The 25,777-nt window shown below is 42.3% G+C and overlaps 1 protein-coding gene and 2 gene segments (V, D, J or C); all 3 read right to left on the minus strand.

Annotated features, from left to right (window-relative positions):
* Positions 1-9,492: 9,492 nt before the first annotated feature.
* Positions 9,493-10,030, minus strand: LOC129408266 (T cell receptor alpha variable 3-like). The segment is given in 2 exon segments: positions 9,493-9,836; positions 9,958-10,030. Coding segments are annotated over 2 exon segments (417 nt in total).
* A 102-nt stretch (positions 10,031-10,132) lies between these two features.
* LOC129408267 (T cell receptor alpha chain MC.7.G5-like) lies at positions 10,133-16,095 on the minus strand. Its single transcript, XM_055151413.1, has 3 exons — positions 16,001-16,095; positions 15,540-15,879; positions 10,133-10,382 (listed from the first exon to the last, which is right to left on the minus strand). Exons 1-3 carry the CDS (start codon positions 16,071-16,073, stop codon positions 10,133-10,135), a joined length of 663 nt encoding a protein of 220 aa, XP_055007388.1. The 5' UTR covers positions 16,074-16,095.
* Positions 16,096-19,556: 3,461 nt separating this feature from the next.
* On the minus strand, positions 19,557-20,088 carry LOC129408268 (T cell receptor alpha variable 3-like). The segment is given in 2 exon segments: positions 19,557-19,894; positions 20,016-20,088. Coding segments are annotated over 2 exon segments (411 nt in total).
* Between the last annotated feature and the right edge of the window lie 5,689 nt (positions 20,089-25,777).

The raw sequence follows: 25,777 nt of genomic DNA on the forward strand, positions 1-25,777 counted from the left end.
GATTAAAATAAGGAGGACGAAACCAGAATTTAACCAGGACCAAACTTGAACAGCACCAGAAACCAGGACTAAACGAGCACTAGACCAGAACTTAAACAGGACTAAACTCGGATGGCACCGGAAAGTCTACAAGGACTAAATAAGGACTAAACCAGGACACATTAATTTCACGTCTTTGTGACTCGGTTTCAGGTTTGTTTTCACCTTTTTGAACCGTGAGTTTGGTCCCAGCTCCAAACAAGAGTTTGTTTCCTCCTTGGTCCTTCACACTCTGCACCGCACTCTCACAAAAACCTCACCCAGAACTAAACCGGGACTAAACCAGGACTAAACCAGGTCTGAACCAGGACTAAAACAAGAGTGAATCAAGACTAAACCAGGAATAAACCAGGACTGAACCAGGATTAAAACAAGACAGAAGCAGGATTAAACCAGGATTAAACCAGGACTAAACCAGTATTGAAACACAAATAAACTGGGACTAAACCAGGACTGAACCAGGACTAAAACAAGACAAAAGCAGGACTAAACCAGGATTAAACAAGAACTAAACCAGGACTGAACCTCCTCAAACTTAAACACCAGGTTAAAAAGTTCCACAATGTGACATTAAACTTATGCAGCTTTTATTTATTCAATTGTTCAAAAACACACAGAATAAAACATTTAACGTAAAAATTCCACATCCAGCAATTTTTAAAAGAGAGACAAACTTTATTTTTACCTGTCAAACGTTCGTCCTCCTCGTTTACATCCACAAATAATCCACAAAAACATGAACTTCTGCTCGTTTCTCACGTCCACGTAAACCAGATGCCCTTCCATCCTTGTGCTCCAGGCTGAGAGTGTGAGCGGCGCCCCCTTGTGTCCGGACAAAATAAAACCTTCCTCCATGTTCTTCCTTTTCCTTTGATTTAACCCTTTGTGCTTCAGATGCCCTCCCACAGCGAGCAGACCAGCACTGACTCCTCCACCGGGTTTTCACGAATCTGCTCCGAAACACAAGCCAAAAATATCAGAGGTAAAATGAGGAAGAAGAAGAAAAGGAGGAGGAGGAAGAGAAAGAGGAGGAGGAGAAGGAGGAGAAGGAGAAGAGAAGTAGGAGCTCCGCCCTCACATGGACATGACACAGAATGACACTCTGTCATCAAACTCACATTAAACAAAACATCACAAAACTCTTAGAGAAATGGTGCCACCTTCTGGATCAACATTTTACATTTTCAGTATCAAAAGAATTATTATTTTATTATTATTATTTATTTTTTTTTTTTTTTATTGTTCATTTTTACAAATCTACACACGTAACAGAAATCCTCAGACTGCAGTGAGTGTGTGAATGTAAAGTGTGTGTTCAAATCTGTTCATATTGTTCATTTTTACAAAGCGACACAAAGTGAAAAACTGATCATAAAAATCTGTGCAACTGCAGAGTTTCTAATCAACAAAAAACAAAAGGTTTTAGGTCTGAATCGGTCTCGAGCTGAACATAAAAAGACTCAGAGCTGCTGCAGATGCTTTTCTAATGAGGATCTGGAGAGAATCAGGCCTGACCTGGACTTTATAGAAAAGTTGTCCTGTCCATCTTTTTACCAGAGACATGATCTGATATTATTTAAAGAACGTCCAGTAAAAGCAGATTTATATTATTATATATTATTAGCACTGTTGGGCAAGTTACTTTTAAACTGTAATGTGTTATTTATGACTTATTACTGTCATTTCAAAGTAATCTGTTACATTACAATATTACTGTGTTTAAAATGTAAAACATTACATTACTATTGCATTACTTTAAGTTACTCTCACCGAAATAACTGCGAAGATGCTGAACGTTTGCGCCGTATATGGACTGAACCAGGACTAAACCAGAACTGAACTAGGACTAAAACAGGACTCACTGTGGGGACGGGCTCGAAGGTGACGCAGGAGAAAGGAGCGGCTCCTGCACCTCACAAAGGTAAGAGCAGCTGTCGCCCAATCGCCTTTACAGACACTCTGCTGCTCGGGCTCGCGGTCCTGATTTCAGCAACTGTTTGCGGGGACCAGACCCGGTGTAAGACTCTGCTACAGCCGTAACTTCTACCTTCTTCAGCGTGTCCAGAAGTCCAACTTTTTGTGCGATGGTTACATCTTCCTCTGTCTTTTGGGTGTGAGCGCAGGAGCCTTTGTCAGTGCAGAAAGTTTTGTCGATGTTGTGGGTTTTCGTCGGGGAGAATCACACTGATACAGATTAAACATGTATTTAAATTTGGAGGCTGAACACATTCTGTACTGTACAGGAGACAGGAGTCCCTCAGCCAATCAGGACGCAGCAGGAGGAACACAACACGTGTTCATACACTGTAAAAACAAAAGGCATGCAAAATTGCACACAAAAAAATCTGCGAAACAGCGAGACCGCGAAAAACTGAACTGCGATAGAGCAAGGGATGAGTGTAAACCAGGTCTAAACCAGAACTGACCAGGTCTAAACCAGGTCTAAACAGCGTGGAGTTCTGTGTCTGTCCTTTCGCCCGCGGTCACCTGAAGGTCTACAAGGGCGCATCTTCAGCATTTCACCGCTGCTGATATCAAGGTGATTTTAGCAAATTTGTATGAAGAAAAACCCACCACTTCAATCCAGGTTAAAAAAAACATTGTAACGCGCGTTACTCACATTTGTACACAGTAAAATATTACAATTTTTTCCCCTGTAATGCCGAACATTACTGCGTTACAGCAAAAATCAATGCATTACTGTAATTCGTTACTTTTATAACACGTTACTCCCAACACTGATTATTAGAGGTTATTTACTAATGTGTGTACGTTTAAATCACCTCTGGTTTGTTTCTGCAAATGTCACCGTGTGTCAACAGGTTTTATTGTTGAACTCTTACTCGTCTTATTATAGACTCCAATTATTGACATGTGACGACATCACTGCATCTGTCGCTCATTAAAACTTCAGTGTTGGAAATTGGTCAATTGATTCTGTTTAGTTCAAATAAATAAATAAACTAAAACCAGTTATGTGCAGCTACCACTTTATTTTCCTAACGCAGGTTAAATCTGGTCTAATACAAACTTCAGTGTGTCACGTTTTGTCTCCAACACAAAACGAGTGAAACATGAATCTGATCTGGTTCATGTTGTACCTGATGAACAGAGTAAATCTGCAGCTGAACACATGAGCCTGTTACTCTTCACTTCCAGAGGCGAAACAATTTGTATTTGCTTTTTGTTCTTAACATGGGTATGGATCAGAGTCCTGTACGGGACCATTTTTGGAGACCCGCACCTGCACAGTCCAGCACCGCACCTGCCTGTTAACCCTGAGATTATATCAAAATTAAACCTGCACCCGCCCGCGCCCGAGAAAAATCACACACAGATTAAAAACATCCTGACTGAAGCTTCCATCAGAATATGAACTGAAACGTTGCGACTTCAAGAATTACAATCACCAAATGAAATGAAACGGTTCCACTTTCTTCAGAACGAACACGAATTCACAGACGCGACTCGACTGTCAACACTCCACAGGCTTCAGCAGAAGAAACACCACGAACTGAACCAGGACTGAACCAGAACTGAACCAGGACTGAACCAGGACTGAACCAGGACTCACAGTGGGGTTGGACTCGGAGGTGAGTCCGTGTAGATGGTCGGGTTTATACAGACGCAGGAGAAAGAACCTGAGCAGAGATCCACGGAGGTAAGTGTGACCCGCGGGGACCCGACCTGGAGCAGGACTCTGCCTTGGACACAGTGTTTGTTGTTTACGTCATTGTCTTGACTTCGGTTAACTTATTTTGAAAGGGCATTGTAAGTTTATTTTGACACTGCAAGATTATTTCCTGTCTTTCTCCTGCTCAAAACTTCAGAGACGCTCAGTTGACGCTGAAAATTAGAACTCCAACCGATCTAGACGGTCGTTGGACACACGTATGACACTGTCGCTGTGGATGTCAGACCGGTTAAAATGGAAAACTAAACCTGCTGCTCGCTCGTCCGCCGCTCGTCCGCCGCTCGTCCGCCGCCGTCCGCCGCTCGTCCACCGCTGTTGCGCTTTAGTGCGAACTGGGGGTTAGTCTTACCACAATGGAGCCTTTTCACTGGAAGTCTCGCCCTGAAGGTTTGTGAAACTCTGGGTTAATGGTTTTCTGTGTAAATGTGTAAATGTGTGTGTAAATGTGTGTCGTATTCTCCGGCAGCTTCATAAATCTGCCCCATCACCAAATCTTCAACCAAAAAACTCCACAAAGGATAAACATTCTAACATGAACAATTTATCCACAACTATCAAGAGAAGAAAGAACAAAACTTAAAGGAAACAACGAGCCACATTAGTCACACAACAAACTCAACTCATGTTCTGATCCTGAAGAAAACTGAAGACACTTGTTCACTCAGACTCATTCTACTGTTACTATTAAAAATCGTTTTCATGATGTGGAGATTTGCAGAGACAGATTTGTGTAGTTTAAATGCTGCTCTTGACCAGAAGTTCCACAGCTCTACAGGGCAGGACTTCTGGTCGTTGTGATAAACGTCTCTGGAGTCTTTTCACAGGCGTCTGCGTAGTAATGATTCTCTCAGAAAGTTCCGAGCCGCATTTCCCTCTTCATTCGTTCTCTGTAATGATTGAGCCGAGTCTCACTAAGAGCGACTCACACTGGGACTTCAGAAATTTGCTATGCTCAAGCTCGATGGTGTAGGGTTCTATGTTCCACACTCACACGTGCACATCCAAACTGAACCACGGGCGAAGATGTCATCAACGCAAATGCTTTTTTTTTTTTTTTTTTTTAAATAACTGAATAATTTGCAGCATTACAAAAACAAAACAAAACATAAACCACGACTACATGGGTCACGACTGGAAGGGTCCCAACTGAAACTAAGAAACCAAACGCATGAACAATAAGTTTGCATTCACAATTTCACTCACTGGACATGTAAGAGACAAAAATATAAATTAAAACAAACAAAACTCACATGCACAATTCATCAACTCCAGAGCTCCGTATTTTCCAAAACACAAAACCCTTAAACTCTTTTTAAAGGTTTCTACAGTGTTGGACTGTTTAAAATCATGACTCCGATTGTTCCACAAAACAAAACCTCGACCAAAAAAAACACAATCACTTTCTTCCTAGTTCTCATCTTCTTCTTTTTTTCCGTTTATGGTCGTACAAATTAATAATAATGTTAACAGAGGCACAATAGTTTAACGTGTTAACAGTTTTAGCTGAGAAAATAAGTGGCAGAAATATTTGTTCAATAATGAGGCAGATTTGTGTCCTTTTATGATCCACACTCCTCTGTGAGTTTACGGAGATAAAAACAGAGCGGAGCAGTGATGACAGACGGAGACGAGACACAGATAATCTTCTGTCTGTCCTGATTGAAGGTGTCGCACGTGCACGGCTCAATGGATTGTTGGAGACAAAGCTGAGTTACGTTTTATTGAACCTGGTAAGTGATGAGTTTATTACACAGGTACGTACGGTGGGGCAATATGGGAAAAAAAAAGAATCACAATTTTCTTCTCCATATTGATCAATCTCAGTTTTCGATTCGGTCTTCAGTTTTTTTGATGTTATTGAAAACACAGTCAGGCGTAAAGAGCAGAGTGTCAGGATCACTACAGTTTTTATTTTGTGTTGATATGAGCAAACATTCCTGAGAATTTCACATTTAAAGTTTGGAATGAGTTTGTACAAGATATTAAACCTAAATGTGGTTCTGTGCTGCGATTCCGACATGTCGCTGTTTTTAGACACTGAGTTATTTTTCAAAAGTCCCTTTTTTTCTTTGTCGGAGTAGTGACACTTCAGTATTTTTCAAACATTCTGCTTTTCTGACATGAATAATATTAATGTGTGTTACTGTAACCTATTATACTTTGCGCTCCATTAGATCATAAGATGTTTGGGCCTGTGCAGAGCTCTCGATCTGAGAAAACTTCAGCCACAGAGGAGAACGGACTGTGACAGGAAAATGTCCTCACTGATCACCGTGGGAAACAGTCATTTTCTAAAAGAACATAGGCCGGCCTTTGGGAAAATATCTAGTCTAAGGGCGACTCACACTAGGACTGTGGGACTGTGCCGTGCTCGAGCTCGACTGCTGTGGGTTCTATGTTCTGTGGGTTCTATGTTCTGTGGGTTCTATGTTCCGCTCTCACACCTGCTGAACTGAACCGAGCCACGTGGACGTCATCACACGCCTGTTTACATGTGGAGCAGAGCCAACGATTTAACGGAGAAAGTCCAGCGGCAGAAATATCTATTAAATAATGAGACAGACGTGAGTCCTGCCGCGATACTCTCCTCTGTGACTTCATGGAGATAAAAACAACGCGAAGGAGTGAGGACACGAGGAGGAAATGAGGAATCCGTATACATGCATCACAAATTTCGGACTTCCGGTCATCGCTCAGTTCATACTGGGAAGGATTTTCCGAAAAAGTGAGCATCAAACCTCCATGTTTGTTTTCCCAGTGGGATGTGTCTATTGTCAAAGTCGATCTTTTCAAGTCTTTTGAACCATATCACTTTTGTTTCTGCTTCTGATATTGTCATATTTTATTTTTCGGATTCGGACATCGTTAATTGTTGTGGTTGTTGGATCCTAACAGCGGAAAACGACTCGAGAAATGTGTTTGTGAACTCCATAAATGCAAAAGTGAATCAGATGTGTGTGACTCAAACCTCCGTTCAAACTGTTTCTCTTCCCAACGGAATAAAAAAAATAGTGAAAGGTGAACTTGGTTGTCGCTCCACATACAAAATGTTCTCTGTAAACTCGGGATGATTTAGTCAGACAAATGTTTCCTTTTTGGTTCTTCCTGTGGATCAATCCTGCCCATCACCTTCACCTTTCACTATTTTTCAATTCCATTGGGAAGAGAAACAGTTTGAACGGAGGTTTGAGTCCAGTGTTGGGAAGTTTACTTTTAAAATGTAATCCCCTACAGATTACAGATTACACACACCAAAATGTAGTTTGTAACGGAATTCATTAAGTTACTTAAAGTGAGTAATGTAATCTGAATACTTTGGATTATTTGATTTGCTGTAGAGAAACAAAGACAAGGAAATCATAACATAAGAAGTTTTATCTGCTAAAAGACAATGAAAAGTCCAGACTTTACTTAAACGTATTAAAAATATTATTGCTAGAAGAGGAGGAGACATGGTCCGCGCAGCATGGTTTAGTCCTCTTAAATCCTGTTTTAGACCTGTTTTAGACCTGGTTTAGTCTTGGTTTAGTCCTGGTTTAGACCAGGTTTAGAACTGGTTTGGACCTGGGTTTAGACCTGGTTTAGACCTGGTTTATTGTCCGGCAATGAGTGGAATTATTGAAGAAAAAAAAAAAAAAAAGGGAATAGCCCAAAATGTGAAAACAGGAAAATCCCTCTGTGTAATCCATTTATTTTAACCAAGTAACTGTAATCCAATTACCACTCACTGAAACAGTAACTGTAACTGAATACAGTTACTCATAATTTGTACTCTGATTACGTAACTCCAGTACATGTAATCTGTTACTCCCCAACACTGTTTGAGTCACACACATCTGATTCACTTTTGCATTTATGGAGTTCGCAAACAAATTTCTCGAGTCGTTTTCTGCTGTTAGGATCCAACAACCACACAATTAACGATGTTCAAATCCCAAAACTAAAATATGACAATATCAGAACCAGAAACAAAAGTGAAATGGTTCAAAAGACTTGAAAAGATCGACTTTGTCAATAGACACAATGACCGAAATTCATGATGCATGTGTTGAAGTTGAGCGAGGATTCAGCTTGTTTTAGAGCAACTTTATTAACTGTTTTTATTGTATGAGTAACATCCGTGCACACACAGGGATTGTAAAGTAAAGTCGTGTGTTTGTGCGCGTAAATGCACAAAATATAAATACAGATATATATATAGATGTGTGTGTGCATAAATAATCTGCTTTTATCACTAGAATCTCAAGTCTAAGTTTATAACTGAAGAATTGAACGGTGGCTGCTGTACAACAGAAGACATAGCGTTTTGTGTTTCTGATGATCTTCTACATCGGGAGAGTCAAACTCAAATTCACAGAGGCCAAAATTAAAAACCGGGACAACGTCGTGGGCCAAACTAAATATTTATTTTTTTCTTATTCAAATAAATGTTTAATAATAGTTTTACTTAAACATTGAATCCAGAACAAACAGAAAATAAAATAATAACAACATTTTAAATAAATCATGTCTCTATAGTTTATCTGTGTGCGGTGGGCAGCTCTAATACGTATTTGATATGATCTCGCGGGCCAAATATAATTATATTGCGGGACAAATTTGGTCTCCGGGCCTGAGTTTGACATGTCTGTTCTACATCTTAAACTTAAAAGACAATTTACAGTCCAGCGTCAAATCATCTGCGTCACGTGAACCCCTCCGCAGAGCGTCTGCATCGACCGACATGCACCTCCGAAATGTTGTAACTACGCATTGAACCGATGCAGACAGTAAGAGCTGTGATTGGTCGTCTCTACATCCGCTCCGCACGCATTTCTGCTTCTCCAAACGTGAACACCGTTTTTAAATCTTCCTCCTTCTTCCTTTGCCAACGTTTGTACCAGAAGCATTTGTTTCTCGATATCAGCACCAACTCCATCAGCGTCCTCTCCAGCTCAGTCGCCATTGTTCGATGACCCCAGAAGATAAACAACACTCCACCAACGAGTTCATGCCATGTCACGACTCAGCGTCTCCGAGTGTTGTGGCGGTGCATCACTTTGCGGCGCATAAACCTCGACACAGACCCAGAAATCAAAAACGACGGCGGGAGTGTGCGCTGAGTCGACGCAAAACTATACTCCACCCTTTACTCTGAAGCTTCTCCCTCTAGTGGAGCTACTGCAGTATTGTGTTGTCTTTGCTCCAGAGGTTTTTGTTCAGAGTTTTGGTGTTTCCTGTCACTGTGGGCTGCAGAGCACAGTAGTACACAGCAGAGTCTGTCACATCCACATCCTGGATCTTCAGAGAGGAAGAGTTTGCCCTTCAGCTCAGCGTCAAACTTGGATTTGTTGAACTTTGGAGAGTTGGCATTCGTTCCCAGCGGGCCCCTCTGTAAAATATACTCTGGAGTGTCTCGATTTTTCTGTCTGTACCAAAACAAGTAATTATTAACAAATTCACTAAATTCAAAATAGCAGAGTATTGTTGCTGTGTGTCCCTGAGTGTCAGAGGTGTCTCCTGTTGGCTGGGTCACTGTGTCTTCTCCTTTACACTCTGGGGAAGAACACAGGAGCACAACCAGAGCTGAGAGCAGTGTACACAGGACACACTCCATCTTAAAAGCTCAAATCCTCTCAAGTGTCTGTGTCTGCTCCTCTCTTACAGTCTGGCTCCTCTCACACGTCTTGAGGCTTTTGTGATGGTGTGCGCTCTCAGCTGAAGTTCAGAATCAGAAAGTGTCTCCCTCTAGAGGACGTGTGGAGTACTGCTGTTTTCTCTCACAGGTTTTTGTTCAGAGACTGTGGGTTTGCTGTCACTGTGGGCCTCACAGCACAGTAGTACACAGCAGAGTCTCCCACTGCAGCAGACGACACCAGCACATGGAGATGTCTGCTGTCTTTGCTGATATTTAGAGAAAACCGAGGGTTTGAATTTAACAATACATTTCCATTTCCAGTGTGAGAGAAGAACAGTTTAGGAGGTTTTCCAGGATATTGTCGATACCAGTAGAAATACTCATCATATTCTGGTTCTTTCTCATAAGAGTATCCCAGAGAGACAGAGGAGCCTTCTGAAGCGCAGACCTCAGGCTTTAGAGCAGTGAGCTCTTCACATCTGACTCCTACATGAAAACAAATGAATGTAGAAGTTAGGAACATATTTCCTGCTGCTTCTTGCTCTGTGCTTCAGTAAGTGTTGAGTGGATGTAATAAAGTGTGAACATAGGTTTCAATAAGACTTACCACTCAACAAAAGCAGGAGCAGTGCTGCCATTAAAGGAAACATGTGTCCAAAACACAGCTGAGTGATCCTCATGTGAACTTTCTGAAGTCTGCTTAGTTTCTCACACTGACAGTTGGCTTTGCTGCGTCTGTGTTTAGTCTGAAGCTTCACAGAGAGTGTCTCCCTCTAGTGGAGCTACTGCAGTATTGTGTTGTCTTTGCTCCAGAGGTTTTTGTTCAGAGTTTTGGTGTTTCCTGTCACTGTGGGCTGCAGAGCACAGTAGTACACAGCAGAGTCTGTCACATCCACATCCTGGATCTTCAGAGAGGAAGAGTTTCCCTTCAGCTCAGCGTCAAACTTGTATTTGTTGAACTTTGGAGAGTTGGCATTCGTTCCCAGCGGGCCCCTCTGTAAAATATACTCTGGAGTGTCTCGATTTTTCTGTCTGTACCAAAACAAGTAATTATTAACAAATTCACTAAATTCAAAATAGCAGAGTATTGTTGCTGTGTGTCCCTGAGTGTCAGAGGTGTCTCCTGTTGGCTGGGTCACTGTGTCTTCTCCTTTACACTCTGGGGAAGAACACAGGAGCACAACCAGAGCTGAGAGCAGTGTACACAGGACACACTCCATCTTAAAAAGTCTTCACAAGTGTTTGTTTCAGTTGGTGACACTCTTTGCTTCTTTTTTTGCTCCAGTCTCACAGGCCTTTTTGGAGGACATGCTCCTCCCACAGTTCACTGTAGAAGTCACAGAGTTACAAACGTTTGTTTCACATTTTTATCTTACGCTGAATATTTAAATGTGGAGGTCAAGTTTGAGGCCAACTTTATTTATATTGCACATTTAAAACAACCTACGGTGCCCAAAGCGCTTTACAGTATCAACGACAGAAAAAGTACAATCAATATAAAAGACACAAAATAACAATACTAAATGTCAAGGCATAAAAATACAATAAAACAATGAAAAACTGCCCAACTTGTATTAAAAGCCCGTGCATAAAGGTGAGGTTTATAGTTTGGGTCGATCTGTTGCTGAGTCTTTGGTTTTTGGGGGAGTCTGAGGCTCGTCCAGGAGGAGCAGGTGCAGAGTCTCCTGGACAAACATGAACGTCCAGCAGCTGTGGCAGGAGAAGACGGGTCAGTCCATGAAGATATTTAAAAACAATCAAAAGGATCTTTAAATGAATCCTGTAGTGGACCAGGAGCCAGGACACGTGTGATCTGCTCCTGTGTCCTGGTCCCTGTCACAGTTTGTACCTCTGGACCATCTGAAGTCTGTAAATAGATGAAGTCCACATGTGATGAAAACATCGACTCTTCTGCAGTTCGTCCACACCGACAACGCTTCACAACAACGTGTCGGATCAATGTGGCGCTGTAAACAATGATAATAATATGTAATAATGCAGATCTCATCACTGTTTTTTTAAACTTTAGGGCAGGGATCTGGAACGTACGGCTTGTGAGCCAGATGTGGCTCTTTTGATGATTGCATCTGGCTCACCAATAAAACATGAAATATTCTCACTTGTTTTAGGCTTCGTTTACACAGAGCCGGGTATTTTGAGAAACAAATATTTCCCTCCCTCCGTTTACCAAAATAACATCGTGCACAAAGCATTGTTTTCAAAAAAGTTTTCGTTTACATCAAGCCACATAAATACGCCTTCGAACGCCGTCAGAACTACACCGAGTCTCTGGGCGCAGCTGGATTAGACTCAAGACTGTAGAGTTTATTTCATTACAGTTGTAAGTTTTACTCAAAAATACCTTGAAAAACATGCATTAGTGAGCGGCTCGCCCCTCCACAGATCTGTTAAAGAAGTGGCAAAATCACTGACCTCCGAGCTCTTGTTCATCTCTGCTCATGGACATGAAACATCAGCTGTGTGTGAATGCAACACATGAAAAGTGTTTCAGCAGAAGAAACAGATGAACTGAAGCGGGGAGTGGTGTCTGGTGCCTCCACCTGAGAAGCACTTTCCTCAGCAAAAAAAACACGTGTGCAGACGGACGCTCAGAACAACATAACGAACCAAACAAGATTCACGCTTTGGTCCAGATGCTTTATACCACCTCAGAACCAGCCGCGGTCGAGTGTGGAGGACCGGAGCAGCTCGCACAGGCCTGTGGTCCACAGCACATTCTCACTTTCCCCACACAGAACCAGCGCACAGACGACTGCACTGAAGCACTTAGACCCAGTCCTTTGTGCGCTGGTCTTACTCACCCCCGTCTGGAACCAGGACATGGAGGATGGAGCCTCCAGACTATCTGACCAACACTGGACCCCCAGACCCGTCTTGAGGAGCTGTGCGCTCCGGTGATGCTCCTGTGTGTTTAGCACTGTTGCCCGAACTCAGAGCTTCTGCTCTGGTCTGATATTATAACAACATTATTTAAAAATATAAATTCAGACTCGTATTATACTCACAGTTAGTTGAATTCAGTCTTAAATATATAATATGGCTTCCACTGAAATACATTTCCAAATATTTTGCTTTGATGGCTCTCTGAGTCAAAAAGGTTCCTGACCCCTGCTTTAAGGTAATTTAGCCTATTTTAGATGTATCCCACAAATATCGTCGTTTTGTTTTGCAAAAGTTAAAGAAAATTCCCACACACCGTCTTCCTTGCAAATTGTGAGATAGAAAATACATTTTTCTCAATGTTCTTGGGCTGCTCCCTCTCCTCCGTCACACCCGTCTCTAGTAACTGATGTGTGAAGTTCTCATTCTTTTACATCGTTTTGCAAAAGTTAAACATAAGATTTTTTTTAGCCATAAAATTTGGATGAGAATTATCAGAATAGCCTGGTCTCAAAATCTGACAGTTTAATGACCCATGCATAATCTTTGTTATTGATCTGTGTGTCGTTTGCAGAGTGTCTCGGTTGTTGGGCGACAGGAGCGTAGGTCACACCTGTCACATTTCAAAGTTGGCTTTGCTGCGTCTGTGTTTAGTCTGAAGCTTCACAGAGAGTGTCTCCCTCTAGTGGAGCTACTGCAGTATTGTGTTGTCTTTGCTCCAGAGGTTTTTGTTCAGAGTTTTGGTGTTTCCTGTCACTGTGGGCTTCAGAGCACAGTAGTACACAGCAGAGTCTGTCACATCCACATCCTGGATAATCAGTTCTGAAGAGTTTTGTCCATTCTTAGTGTTCAATTTGACTGTAAATTCATCAGATTTAGAAGAAAACCAACTTGATCCTGCTCTGTAGTTCCTTAACATGAATTTTGGAGACTTGTTTCCATCTTGTTTGTACCAGAACAATGTTGGATTTGTGGAGCCGGCTTCAAAAGTACAGAGTATTGTGGCTGTTTCTCCCTGAGTGTCAGAGGTGTCTCCTGTTGGCTGGGTCACTGTGTCTTCTCCTTTACACTCTGGGGAAGAACACAGGAGCACAACCAGAGCTGAGAGCAGTGTACACAGGACACACTCCATCTTAAAAAGTCTTCACAAGTGTTTATTTCAGTTGGTGACACTCTTTGCTTCTTTTTTTGCTCCAGTCTCACAGGCCTTTTTGGAGGACATGCTCCTCCCACAGTTCACTGTAGAAGTCACAGAGTTACAAACGTTTGTTTCACACTTTTATCTTACGCTGAATATTTAAATGTGGATGTCAAGTTTGAGGCCAACTTTATTTATATTGCACATTTAAAACAACCTACGGTGCCCAAAGCGCTTTACAGTATCAACGACAGAAAAAGTACAATCAATATAAAAGACACAAAATAACAATACTAAATGTCAAGGCATAAAAATACAATAAAACTATGAAAAACTGCCCAACTTGTATTAAAAGCCCGTGCATAAAGGTGAGGTTTATAGTTTGGGTCGATCTGTTGCTGAGTCTCTGGTTTTTGGGGGAGTCTGAGGCTCGTCCAGGAGGAGCAGGTGCAGAGTCTCCTGGACAAACATGAACGTCCAGCAGCTGTGGCAGGAGAAGACGGGTCAGTCCATGAAGATATTTAAAAACAATCAAAAGGATCTTTAAATGAATCCTGTAGTGGACCAGGAGCCAGGACACGTGTGATCTGCTCCTGTGTCCTGGTCCCTGTCACAGTTTGTACCTCTGGACCATCTGAAGTCTGTAAATAGATGAAGTCCACATGTGATGAAAACATCGACTCTTCTGCAGTTCGTCCACACCACAACGCTTCACAACAACGTGTCGGATCAATGTGAAGCTGTAAAACAATGATAATATTTAATAGAGCGACTTTTTCAATTATTACAAACATGGATGCTCAGAGCATTGACCTTTTTGACTCACTACACTCTTTGGCAAAGTTTGGACCAATCAAAAATGGACGGAGCGACTGAGTTTGGCCCAAAACAAAGCTCCTATTGGACACTCGTTTTCCCGACGTCATCACACAGCGAGTGACGGAGGAAAATGCCGGAAATCTGCTCAGAAAGATTCAACTCTCAGCTTTTCAAGGAAAAAAAAAAAGTAAGTTTCTATCTTTTATGGTTGGAAAGTTCTGTGCAGTTGTAAAACATATTCCCAGGAATCCCAGTAGTATTTTTCTTTCACCAACAGTTTTTCTTGGTGCTCAGTAATTCGTTCAGTATCATTGCAATAATGCAGCACTTTTTTTTTTTTTCGCTGGACAGGACTAGAGTGCATCACAAGACTAAACACACCGAGCACTGGGAGCTACAAGTCTTTGACCTGTGACAACCTGAGTGAACAAAAGCAAATAAAAACTCTGTAGACGCACTTTTCAAACAGGATTATAAATAAACCACAGTTAAAGAGCGCGTTTTGTGTTTTCTACCATGTTTGAACATTGATTCCTCATCAAAAACGGGACTGAAGAGGTTTTAGAGTCACCCATGCGTGTCTGAGTAATCCAGCGATCTCTCCAGGGCCCTGTTCGAACCCTGCTTACAGGTAGTTAGCAGTACGCGCCGTGTACGAGGCTCCGCCCACAAGCCTACGTCACCCAGTCACGTCGCCCGCGCTCCCATATGACATTTCTCCATAAATATACAAAAACGTGACACAAAACAACACGCTACGACGTCACAAACCTGATGCGATGTGCAGGAGCTTCATGCAGGATGGACGCGGATCGTGCTGTGATGTCGTTCTGATGGGGGAGTGACTTAGCATGGAGAGCAAAGAGAGGTGGGACACAGAGTAAGACTGAAAAACAATAAAAGGAACATGTTGATCTAAATATGTGATGTGTTAATTCCCCGTAGAGTAAAAGAGCCTATTCTGTTTTACGCACCAGTGTTTGTTTGTTTTTTAAACATGAATCTGTTTAGAAAAAGAAAATCTCCATTTAGCGATTCCAGTCATTTTCATTATTTTATTTGTTTATATTTAATGTAAGGCCCAACACAAAAATCTCTGCCTTATTGCTTTTATTGCCACCTTTGCAGCACTTTGGAAATTTCTTATTAAAATGAGCCTTTTAAGCCAATGATATTCATTTTGTCTTCTTTATGTACTTTAACTTCTTGGGTTCTTTGTAAAGTCTTTTAAAAGAACTCAAGAAGTTAAATGTGCCTTTTGTTTGGCTGAGAATTAAAAGACACAGTGTCTCCCTCTAGAGGACGTGTGGAGTACTGCTGTTTTTTCTCACAGGTTTTTGTTCAGAGACTGTGGGTTTGCTGTCACTGTGGGCCTCACAGCACAGTAGTACACAGCAGAGTCTCCCACTGCAGCAGACGACACCAGCACATGGAGATGTCTGCTGTCTTTGCTGATATTTAGAGAAAACCGAGGGTTTGAATTTGGCAATATATTTCCATTTCCAGTGTGGGAGAAGAAAACTTTAGGAGGTTTTCCTGGATATTGTCGATACCAGAAGAAAACATCACCACCAGTAGCTTTTCTCTCATAAGAGTATCCCAGAGAGACAGAGGAGCCTTCTGAAGCGCAGACCTCAGGCTTTAGAGCAGTGAGCTCTTCACATCTGACTCCTACATGAAAACAAATGAATGTAGAAGTTAGGAACATATTTCCTGCTGCTTCTTGCTCTGTGCTTCAGTAAGTGTTGAGTGGATGTAATAAAGTGTGAACATAGGTTTCAATAAGACTTACCACTCAACAAAAGCAGGAGCAGTGCTGCCATTAAAGGAAACATGTGTCCAAAACACAGCTGAGTGATCCTCATGTGAACTTTCTGAAGTCTGCTTAGTTTCTCACACTGACAGTTGGCTTTGCTGCGTCTGTGTTTAGTCTGAAGCTTCACAGAGAGTGTCTCCCTCTAGTGGAGCTACTGCAGTATTGTGTTGTCTTTGCTCCAGAGGTTTTTGTTCAGAGTTTTGGTGTTTCCTGTCACTGTGGGCTTCAGAGCACAGTAGTACACAGCAGAGTCTGTCACATCCACATCCTGGATCTTCAGAGACAGAAAGGTTGCATTCAGCTCAGCATCAAACTTGAGTTTGTTGAACTCCGAAGATTTTACTACGCTTTTAGCAACCAATGTCATCATGTATCTTGGAGCTCCTCGTCCTTCTTGTTTGTACCAGTACAAATATGGAGTTGGGTCGCTGGTTGTAAAAGTACAGAGTATTGTTGCTGTGTGTCCCTGAGTGTCAGAGGTGTCTCCTGTTGGCTGGGTCACTGTGTCTTCTCCTTTACACTCTGGGGAAGAACACAGGAGCACAACCAGAGCTGAGAGCAGTGTACACAGGACACACTCCATCTTAAAAGCTCAAATCCTCTCAAGTGTCTGTGTCTGCTCCTCTCTTACAGTCTGGCTCCTCCCTCACACCCACAGCTTTTTGAGTTTGTTCCCTGTGGCTCACTGAAAGGTGCTGCACATACATGTCAGTTATAATACTATAACATCCAAACATTTGACATTTAGTCAGGTTTAATACATTTAAAATATATAAGTTTAATGTGTTGCCAATAAACGTGAGTACATCAATCATCAGACCAACACCAGTGAACAACTGTTTGTGTTGGAGTAAACCTGTTTGACCTCTGGGATCATGTGACTTCATTGTACTGGGCACTACTTTATGTTGGGGAAGTGCACGAGTCTTTTGAGAGAAGTGCTGTTACACATGCAGTAAATGATCCTGGAGTTCAGTTAATTTTCTTTAAAGGTTCAAATGTAAAAGACAAAAACAACAGGAGGGACGAACGTCTGTGACCCGGGACAGAACAACACAAAGACTCACGGACCAGAGCAGCAGGTCAAATAAATGTGCCCCCACCTCCTGATTTAAGTTCTGCATTTCAATCTGAAACGGATCTCACTATAAGCAATCGGAAAACGCAGAACGTCATGACGAATATTTGAATCTGATTGGTTGAAGCATCACAACAACAGAACAAGATGAAAAATCAAGCTTTAGTTACGTCCACTTCTTTAGTTCTTTTTTTTAAAGTAGATGTATTTACCTTGTTGACATGTTTCGGCTGAAAGCTGTGAGACAGTTCTGAAGATTGCAGCAGCTGTCAGTCGAAACATATCAACAAAGTAAATACATCTCCTACTTTACTGTCTTTAAAACAAACCCAGACATGAAAGCACAAGGTTTATTTACAGCGGAGAGGAAAGCACAGACATCTTCTCTGTCCACAAAAGCACAAAGCACTTCTTTCTGCACATCTTTCACAAACCAAATCATCTTTATTAACGTTAAAATAGACTGAAGTACGTCTGTTGGTGTTGTTTTGGTTCCTTTAGGAGCTTCACCTTTGGCGTCTGCACAAACCTCAGTGCTGCTCTGTGATTGGTCCACCTTCCCACACAGCAGGAGTCTGTTAAAATGGATTCTCGTGAGTTTGTGATCTCACAAATATCAGTGAACCCATCTTGGTGTGAATGTTTACCTCCTGCTGCACATGTCAGAGCTGAGGAGGTCCCGGTCAGAGTCCTGCATCGGCTCAGGTACTCGTGGGTTCGGACAAATAGTCGCTGAAACGGGCGGGTTTTAACGTTCTGGAATTTTACAGGTGGGTATGCAGGAGGATAGAGATTACACACGGGTGGGTCAGGACTAAATCAGGACTAAACCAGAACTACACCAAGACTAATCTTGGACTTAAAAGCGAGAACCCCAAGCCCATGGAGCAGGGTTTCCACAAAGTGCAAACGGGCGACGGCTGTGCTTACCTCTGCGGGGCGCGGTGGTCTACGCCGATCCTTTCACGGACACCCGATGGTCTACACAGCGCACCTCCAGGCTCATCCCAACAGTGAGTCCTGGTTCAGTCCTGGAATCAGTCCTAGGTTAGTCCTGGTTTAATCCTGGTTTAATTCTGAGTTAGTCCTGGTTCAGTCTGTGGCATGTGCGGCACAAAAGTCCTGCATCTCGATCAATGTTTCTTCTGCTCAGTAAATAAAACCTGTGAAGTGATGTTGTATTTTTGACACTCGAGTCACGTCTGTGAATTTGTGGGCCTATTCATACTGAAGAAAGCGAAACCGTTTAATTTCATTTCGTGACTGTGATTCTTAAAGTCGTAACTTTTCAGTTTGTATCCGGACGGATGCTTCAGTTAGAATGATTTTAATTAACATGGGCGGGTAACAGGTGGAATGTTAATGGGTCCGGGCGGGTGTGGGTTTAATTTTGGTATAATCTCGGGTTTACGGCGGGTGCGGGTCTCAAAAAATTGGGCAAACGTCCTCCGCTCGTAGCTGTCGCTGCTAATGCCCAGAGCAGCTTACCACACAGACTGAGGAGGCTCTAGAGCTGCTAAGAACATGATTTATAGCAGAGATAAAGTTTGTTTTTGTTCTGCAATGTCTTCACGGAGTCTTAAATCAGAAAACCAGACTTTGGACAAATCTGGCGCAGGAGCAGACGGCCTCTCGTCTTTTACAAGCTTCAAACATGAATAATATGGTGAAAAAAAAACTCTGTCTTTAGAAACAGTGACACTAAACATCATCTAATGTCTCTGTCACTTGTGAAGCCGCTGCACTGTGGATGAGTTCAAGACAAATTATTGGGTTATTTTTCAGTGTTAAGTTTATATCTGGTTATGATTTTATTGAAATGGGCTTAAATTCAAAATAGAATACTTGCACTAACCTGTGTAAATAAAATGAATAATGAGAAGACTGGTGGGGGGGTCAGTATTGACAATTGCAAATATTTAAAAATCAGATCAGGAGCCAAAAAACTGGATTAGGACCACGTCAGAACACAAAGCTCAGGAGATCTCAGGAGAATGTACCGCTTGGTCTTCTCAAACTAACTCTGTGAGTGAAACTTATATTGTCTTGTTTTCTAATGTTTCATTTGATCCAGTCCCAGACCCTGAGACTTCTGAATGAATGAGCCACGTCGGTCACATTTTTATTTGGTGCTTTTTCCACCTTTAAGGCCTCAAACATTCAGCCACTGGTGACAAGGCGGGTTAGGGTCTTGCATTCTTCTGTGGGAGCTGGAATCACAAAACCAACCTGTGGGTCTGTGGATAAACACTCTCCCTCTGAGCTACTGATGACTTTTAAGGTTTAAACGCTCTTTAGTGAAAGTGTGAGGTCCAACTTCACGTATGTAAGGGTCATGATCTTATGGCTGATGGAAAACATAAACCTTCACAAACAACTGAACGAACAGGAGACATCCAGATTTACTCTGGAGTGACTCCCTCTAGAGGACGTGTGGAGTACTGCTGTTTTCTCTCACAGGTTTTTGTTCAGAGACTGTGGGTTTGCTGTCACTGTGGGCCTCACAGCACAGTAGTACACAGCAGAGTCTCCCACTGCAGCAGACGACACCAGCAGAGACACGACTTTACTTTTCACTTTACACTTGAATCCTTTTACATTCTGCTTTAGTACACCTCCATTTCCAGAATATGAAACCAAGAATTCTGGAGGTTTTCCTGGATATTGTCGATACCAGTAGAAATAATCACTGAACGATGGTTCTTGGTGATAAGAGTATCCCAGAGAGACAGAGGAGCCTTCTGAAGCGCAGACCTCAGGTTTTAGAGCAGTGAGCTCTTCACATCTGACTCCTACATGAAAACAAATGAATGTAGAAGTTAGGAACATATTTCCTGCTGCTTCTTGCTCTGTGCTTCAGTAAGTGTTGAGTGGATGTAATAAAGTGTGAACATAGGTTTCAATAAGACTTACCACTCAACAAAAGCAGGAGCAGTGCTGCCATTAAAGGAAACATGTGTCCAAAACACAGCTGAGTGATCCTCATGTGAACTTTCTGAAGTCTGCTTAGTTTCTCACACTGACAGTTGGCTTTGCTGCGTCTGTGTTTAGTCTGAAGCTTCACAGAGAGTGTCTCCCTCTAGTGGAGCTACTGCAGTATTGTGTTGTCTTTGCTCCAGAGGTTTTTGTTCAGAGTTTTGGTGTTTCCTGTCACTGTGGGCTGCAGAGCACAGTAGTACACAGCAGAGTCTGTCACATCCACATCCTGGATCTTCAGAGAGAAAGAGTTTCCCTCAGATTCAACTTCAAAACGCTCATTATTGAACTCTGAAGATTTAACTGTCCCAAGCCACTGAAATGATGTTTTAGTTTTCTGTATCATGAATCTTGGAGCTCCTCGTCCTTCTTGCTTGTACCAGTACAAATATGGATTATCAGTTGTGTAAGTTGTTTTAAAAGTACAGAGTATTGTTGCTGTGTGTCCCTGAGTGTCAGAGGTGTCTCCTGTTGGCTGGGTCACTGTGTCTTCTCCTTTACACTCTGGGGAAGAACACAGGAGCACAACCAGAGCTGAGAGCAGTGTACACAGGACACACTCCATCTTAAAAGCTCAAATCCTCTCAAGTGTCTGTGTCTGCTCCTCTCTTACAGTCTGGCTCCTCCCTCAGGTCTCTGGGGCTTTGAGTTCTTCAGTTTTGTGTGACTCGTGAGGAGGTCTGGTCTGGAGCATCGGCCTGTGAAAGGTCTGAGTCTTTTTCTTTTAGGAGGAACTTTGAAGAAACACCACTCTTCCTAAAAGAAAAAAAAAAAACTTATTTTGAATAATAAAGTTAAAGATGTTTAAGACATACACATTTAGCTTTTTGAACTACAGAATAAACAAGAATCTTACAACAGAAAGTTGAGGATTAAGACATTTTAGTGTTTTATTATGAAGTGTTTGAACTTCAGTGTTTGGTCGTCACACTGCAGCTCATTCCTACTTTTACAAACCAACCACAGTTTGCTTTAATTAAGAGTAAATTCAACTCAAAATTAAATGAAAGTGTCTGGACTTTATAAATGTGGAGGTGTTTCATGGATTAGGATGTGCTGACACAGAGGAGGTGTTTTAAACTCTCTGGGTGTTTTCATGAGGAAACAGGACAACATGGTTAAAGGAGGAAACACCTGAGCAGTGATTAACCATGAGCCTGGACTCTGGGCCTTGTGTAAGTCCAACTGTTGGTGACCATGATATCATTTATTTAAAAAAAACTAATTGAAGTGAATCACACATTCTCTTACTTCATATATTTGTTTAATAATGATTAGCTCCTGTTCAACAACTACACGGATGGATCTGTGGCTCTGAGCTTCGGTTCTCGGGTCTTTCTCTTTCTTCTCCTTCTTTCAGACACTCCTGAAGCGTCCAAATCGACAGTTGCTGTGGTCTCACTTATATTTGCTCTCACAGAGTTTTCACAAAGGTCCAGAGGATGTGGTGATATGACCTCACCCATAACTCAGTGAAATCTGATTGATTCAGACAGCTGTCAGTCTCAAACTCCTCCCCACATTGACTTGAGTTGCTCGGGTCTTCGTTCCAGTCGCTGAAGGTCCTGCAGGTGTTTGTTTAGTTCAGTGTCTGCAGGGGGAGTCACTGATTTACCCGGATACACCTGGAAGAAAAACTGTGATTGGTCCATTTCACTTCCATCATATTAACCCTTTGTTTCCCAAGAAATATTAGTCCAAGTTTAAAACAATGATCTAGAAATTATTACTAGTGTCGTGTTTATTACTCACTGAATAAAAAATACTGAAAAAATATATTAGTGATACAAAAATTTTAATTCAATATTTTGTTCTTGGGCCTTTACCTTGAAGACCCTGAGGATTCACCTCTGGAACTGAGTAATGTCTCCCTCTAGTGGAGTTAATGCACTATTTCATCTTTGCTCTAGAGGTTTTTGTTCAGAGTTTTGGTGTTTCCTGTCACTGTGGGCCTCACAGCACAGTAGTACACAGCAGAGTCTGTCACTGCAGCAGACGACACGAGCAGAGAGACGACTTTATTTTTCACTTCAAACTTGAATCCTTTTATTTTCTGTGTCATTAAACTTCCAGTTCCATAATGTGAAACCAGGAATTCTGGAGGTTTTCCTGGATATTGTTGATACCAGTAAAAATAATCACCGAACGATGGTTCTTTCTCATAAGAGTATCCCAGAGAGACAGAGGAGCCTTCTGAAGCGCAGACCTCAGGCTTTAGAGCAGTGAGCTCTTCACATCTGACTCCTACATGAAAACAAATGAATGTAGAAGTTAGGAACATATTTCCTGCTGCTTCTTGCTCTGTGCTTCAGTAAGTGTTGAGTGGATGTAATAAAGTGTGAACATAGGTTTCAATAAGACTTACCACTCAACAAAAGCAGGAGCAGTGCTGCCATTAAAGGAAACATGTGTCCAAAACACAGCTGAGTGATCCTCATGTGAACTTTCTGAAGTCTGCTTAGTTTCTCACACTGACAGTTGGCTTTGCTGCGTCTGTGTTTAGTCTGAAGCTTCACAGAGAGTGACTCTCTCTAGTGGAGCTACTGCAGTATTGTGTTGTCTTTGCTCCAGAGGTTTTTGTTCAGAGTTTTGGTGTTTCCTGTCACTGTGGGCTTCAGAGCACAGTAGTACACAGCAGAGTCTGTCACATCCACATCCTGGATCTTCAGAGAGATAGAGTTTCCCTCAGCTTCAACTTCAAATCGGTTTCCATTGAACTCTGAAGATTTAAATGTGTCAGACCACTTTGATGATGATAGTTTAGTTTTCTTTATCATGTATCTTGGAGCTCCTCATCCCTCTATCTGTACCGAAACAATGTTGGACTGGAAGAAGCAGTTTTAAAAGTACAGAGTATTGTTGTTGTGTGTCCCTGAGTGTCAGAGGTGTCTCCTGTTGGCTGGGTCACTGTGTCTTCTCCTTTACACTCTGGGGAAGAACACAGGAGCACAACCAGAGCTGAGAGCAGTGTACACAGGACACACTCCATCTTAAAAGCTCAAATCCTCTCAAGTGTCTGTGTCTGCTCCTCTCTTACAGTCTGGCTCCTCCCTCAGGTCTCTGTGGTGGTGACACTGATGCAGTTGGACGTCTCTAAATACATGAGATCAGACACAATCTGTTTTTCCTTCACTTTATGGACTGCTGTGTTCGTCTGCAGCTCGTTTCCTTTGAGCCCAGAGAGTTTGAACTAGAACAGGAGGCACAGACTTTCTCTGCAGCCTCCTCTGTTACTGCTCTGCTCTGGAGACAAGTCCACACATTTCACTGTAAGATGGAGACGTTTTATTTGACTGACAAAACTGGAACTATTCATGTGAACATAAATATTGAAGTGTGTTTAAAGTGTGGATCTGTGTCAGTCTGGCTCTTGGAGCTTGTTCACTTTTTATTTCAGGAGTCTCTGTAGATCCGTTCCCCAGTAATGACTGACCTCTGTGCTCCTGACCTTCCTCCTGGACTTGTTCTTGTTTCTGGGCTGAAAACATGTGGACCTGTGTTTCATTCTAAATGTTCTGTGGTTTTGTTTGTGAACAGAGGTGAAGTTTAATGGAAAAGTGACGCTGCTGCAGTGGGTTCACATCCTGCACTGCACCAGTTAAAGGAGACACATGATGTATGATTGACTTTCAGGAACTTTTAACCATGTTTGAACTTTGTTTCCTCATTATTATTTTACTCAGTTGTTTCCTGATGATTCTGTGATGATTAAAAAAATGCAACTCATGGTCAAAGTGAAATGAAAAGGACCCATCAGTTTTGAACTGGAAGTTAATGGAACCTTTTTTTTTTTAAGTTTATAGATTTAAAAAAAAAAGAAATGTAATTCCTTTAAAAGAAATTATAAAACGTTTTTTTTTTTTTTTTTTAAACAGACAAAAGACCAATGAAACTTTGCCTTAATAAAGATTTGAGAGTGTAAGCACTCGGGCAGAACAGAAGAGGGCCAAGGACTGACCCCTGGGGACCAACAGGAAATGTGGCACTTTGAATAACTTAGGTTCAGAGTCCAGCCCTCACAACACAAAACACACTTCAAATGACTCAAACTTTATTACAAAGCTCAAAATGTCCAAGTGTAAAATTGTAGGAGATAAAAATCAGCTCAAACCATGGGGAAGTTTCCATCTTTATGGGCAGTGCGTCTAAAGTCGAGCAGTGCAAAGTGAAGAAAGTCCAGTCCCGGTCAATCCAGACTCAGTCAGCAGTGTGGGATTCTCAGTCCTGGAAACACCACGTCACTGTTCTGTGCAAACAAAGGAAGCAGTCAGTGGACTGGCCAACACAAAGTGAAACACAGCGAGCAGCTGCAGCACAGATGAGTCCCTTTACTGAGCTGTGTTATGCTCCGTCTTCATCCTCCACAGATGGACACGTCTCTGTGAGCGCAGTCCTCACCACGGTCACGAGTCGTCCTCATGACGCCCTGCACCAGCAGATTGGAGAAGGAGCTGTAGGGTACAAACGGAGCTCTGTGGATGGGCCCAAAGACAAATCAGCTGCACAAACATGCGGCAAACAGCAGGACGGTCGGTCCCTCGCCTTAGCTGTATTGTGTCTGTAGAGTCAGTGTCTCCTGCTCTCCTCCTCTTCATCACTACGCCTGCTTTGTCTTTGGGCTCATTCACAGATTGCTGTTTGTGCTCTACAGCTCCTTCTCCAATCTCCTGGTGCAGGGCGTCATAAGGACAAGTCGTGACCGGGGTGAGGACTGAAATAATCGACACGTGCCGATCTGTGGAGGACGTAGACAGCCAAAACACAGACAAGTAAAGAGAAGAAACTGCAACAAATCCCTGAGTCTGACACAGGAACAGAACCAGAGCAACATTTGATCTATCAGCACCTTTCCACACACCACATCCATTTAAAATACACTATTACTGTTTGTCAGAACACACAGATCTAAAGGGCTGTGAGAGCAGCAGAGCACAGACTGGAGTTTAGATCTGGAGCAGTGAGAAGATGCAGCAGCTTCTACCACAGGAGGCTTTTGTGGAGCAGTCTCAGAAAGTGTCTCCCTCTAGAGGACGTGTGGAGTACTGCTGTTTTCTCTCACAGGTTTTTGTTCAGAGACTGTGGGTTTGCTGTCACTGTGGGCCTCACAGCACAGTAGTACACAGCAGAGTCTCCCACTGCAGCAGACGACACCAACACATAGAGATGCTTTCGGTCTTCACTCACTTGGGCTGAAAGTCCCCAGATTTTAAGTTTAAGTTGTATTCCTGTTCCCAAGTGGAGAAAGATGAATTCTGGCGGTTTTCCTGGATATTGTCGATACCAGAAGAAAGAATCACCAACAGTAGCTTTTCTCTCATAAGAGAATCCCAGAGAGACAGAGGAGCCTTCTGAAGCGCAGACCTCAGGCTTTAGAGCAGTGAGCTCTTCACATCTGACTCCTACATGAAAACAAATGAATGTAGAAGTTAGGAACATAATTCCAGCTGCTTCTTGCTCTGTGCTTCAGTAAGTGTTGAGTGGATGTAATAAAGTGTGAACATAGGTTTCAATAAGACTTACCACTCAACAAAAGCAGGAGCAGTGCTGCCATTAAAGGAAACATGTGTCCAAAACACAGCTGAGTGATCCTCATGTGAACTTTCTGAAGTCTGCTTAGTTTCTCACACTGACAGTTGGCTTTGCTGCGTCTGTGTTTAGTCTGAAGCTTCGCAGAGAGTGTCTCCCTCTAGTGGAGCTAC

Source organism: Boleophthalmus pectinirostris, unplaced genomic scaffold (assembly GCF_026225935.1).
Source record: "Boleophthalmus pectinirostris isolate CB_2022bp ecotype Guang Dong unplaced genomic scaffold, ASM2622593v1 HiC_scaffold_16, whole genome shotgun sequence".
NCBI lineage: Eukaryota > Metazoa > Chordata > Actinopteri > Gobiiformes > Gobiidae > Boleophthalmus > Boleophthalmus pectinirostris.

Excerpts from the sequence above, each read along its gene's own strand:
- LOC129408267 (XM_055151413.1), bottom strand. The coding sequence starts at position 16,073 with ATGAGGATCACTCAGCTGTGTTTTGGACACATGTTTCCTTTAATGGCA. Across the intron at positions 15,880-16,000 it reads GCTCCTGCTTTTGTTGAGTG|GAGTCAGATGTGAAGAGCTC; the intron begins GTAAGTCTTATT and ends GTTTTCATGTAG. Across the intron at positions 10,383-15,539 it reads CAGTCTCTGAACAAAAACCT|ACAGAAAAATCGAGACACTC; the intron begins GTGAGAAAAAAC and ends GTTTTGGTACAG.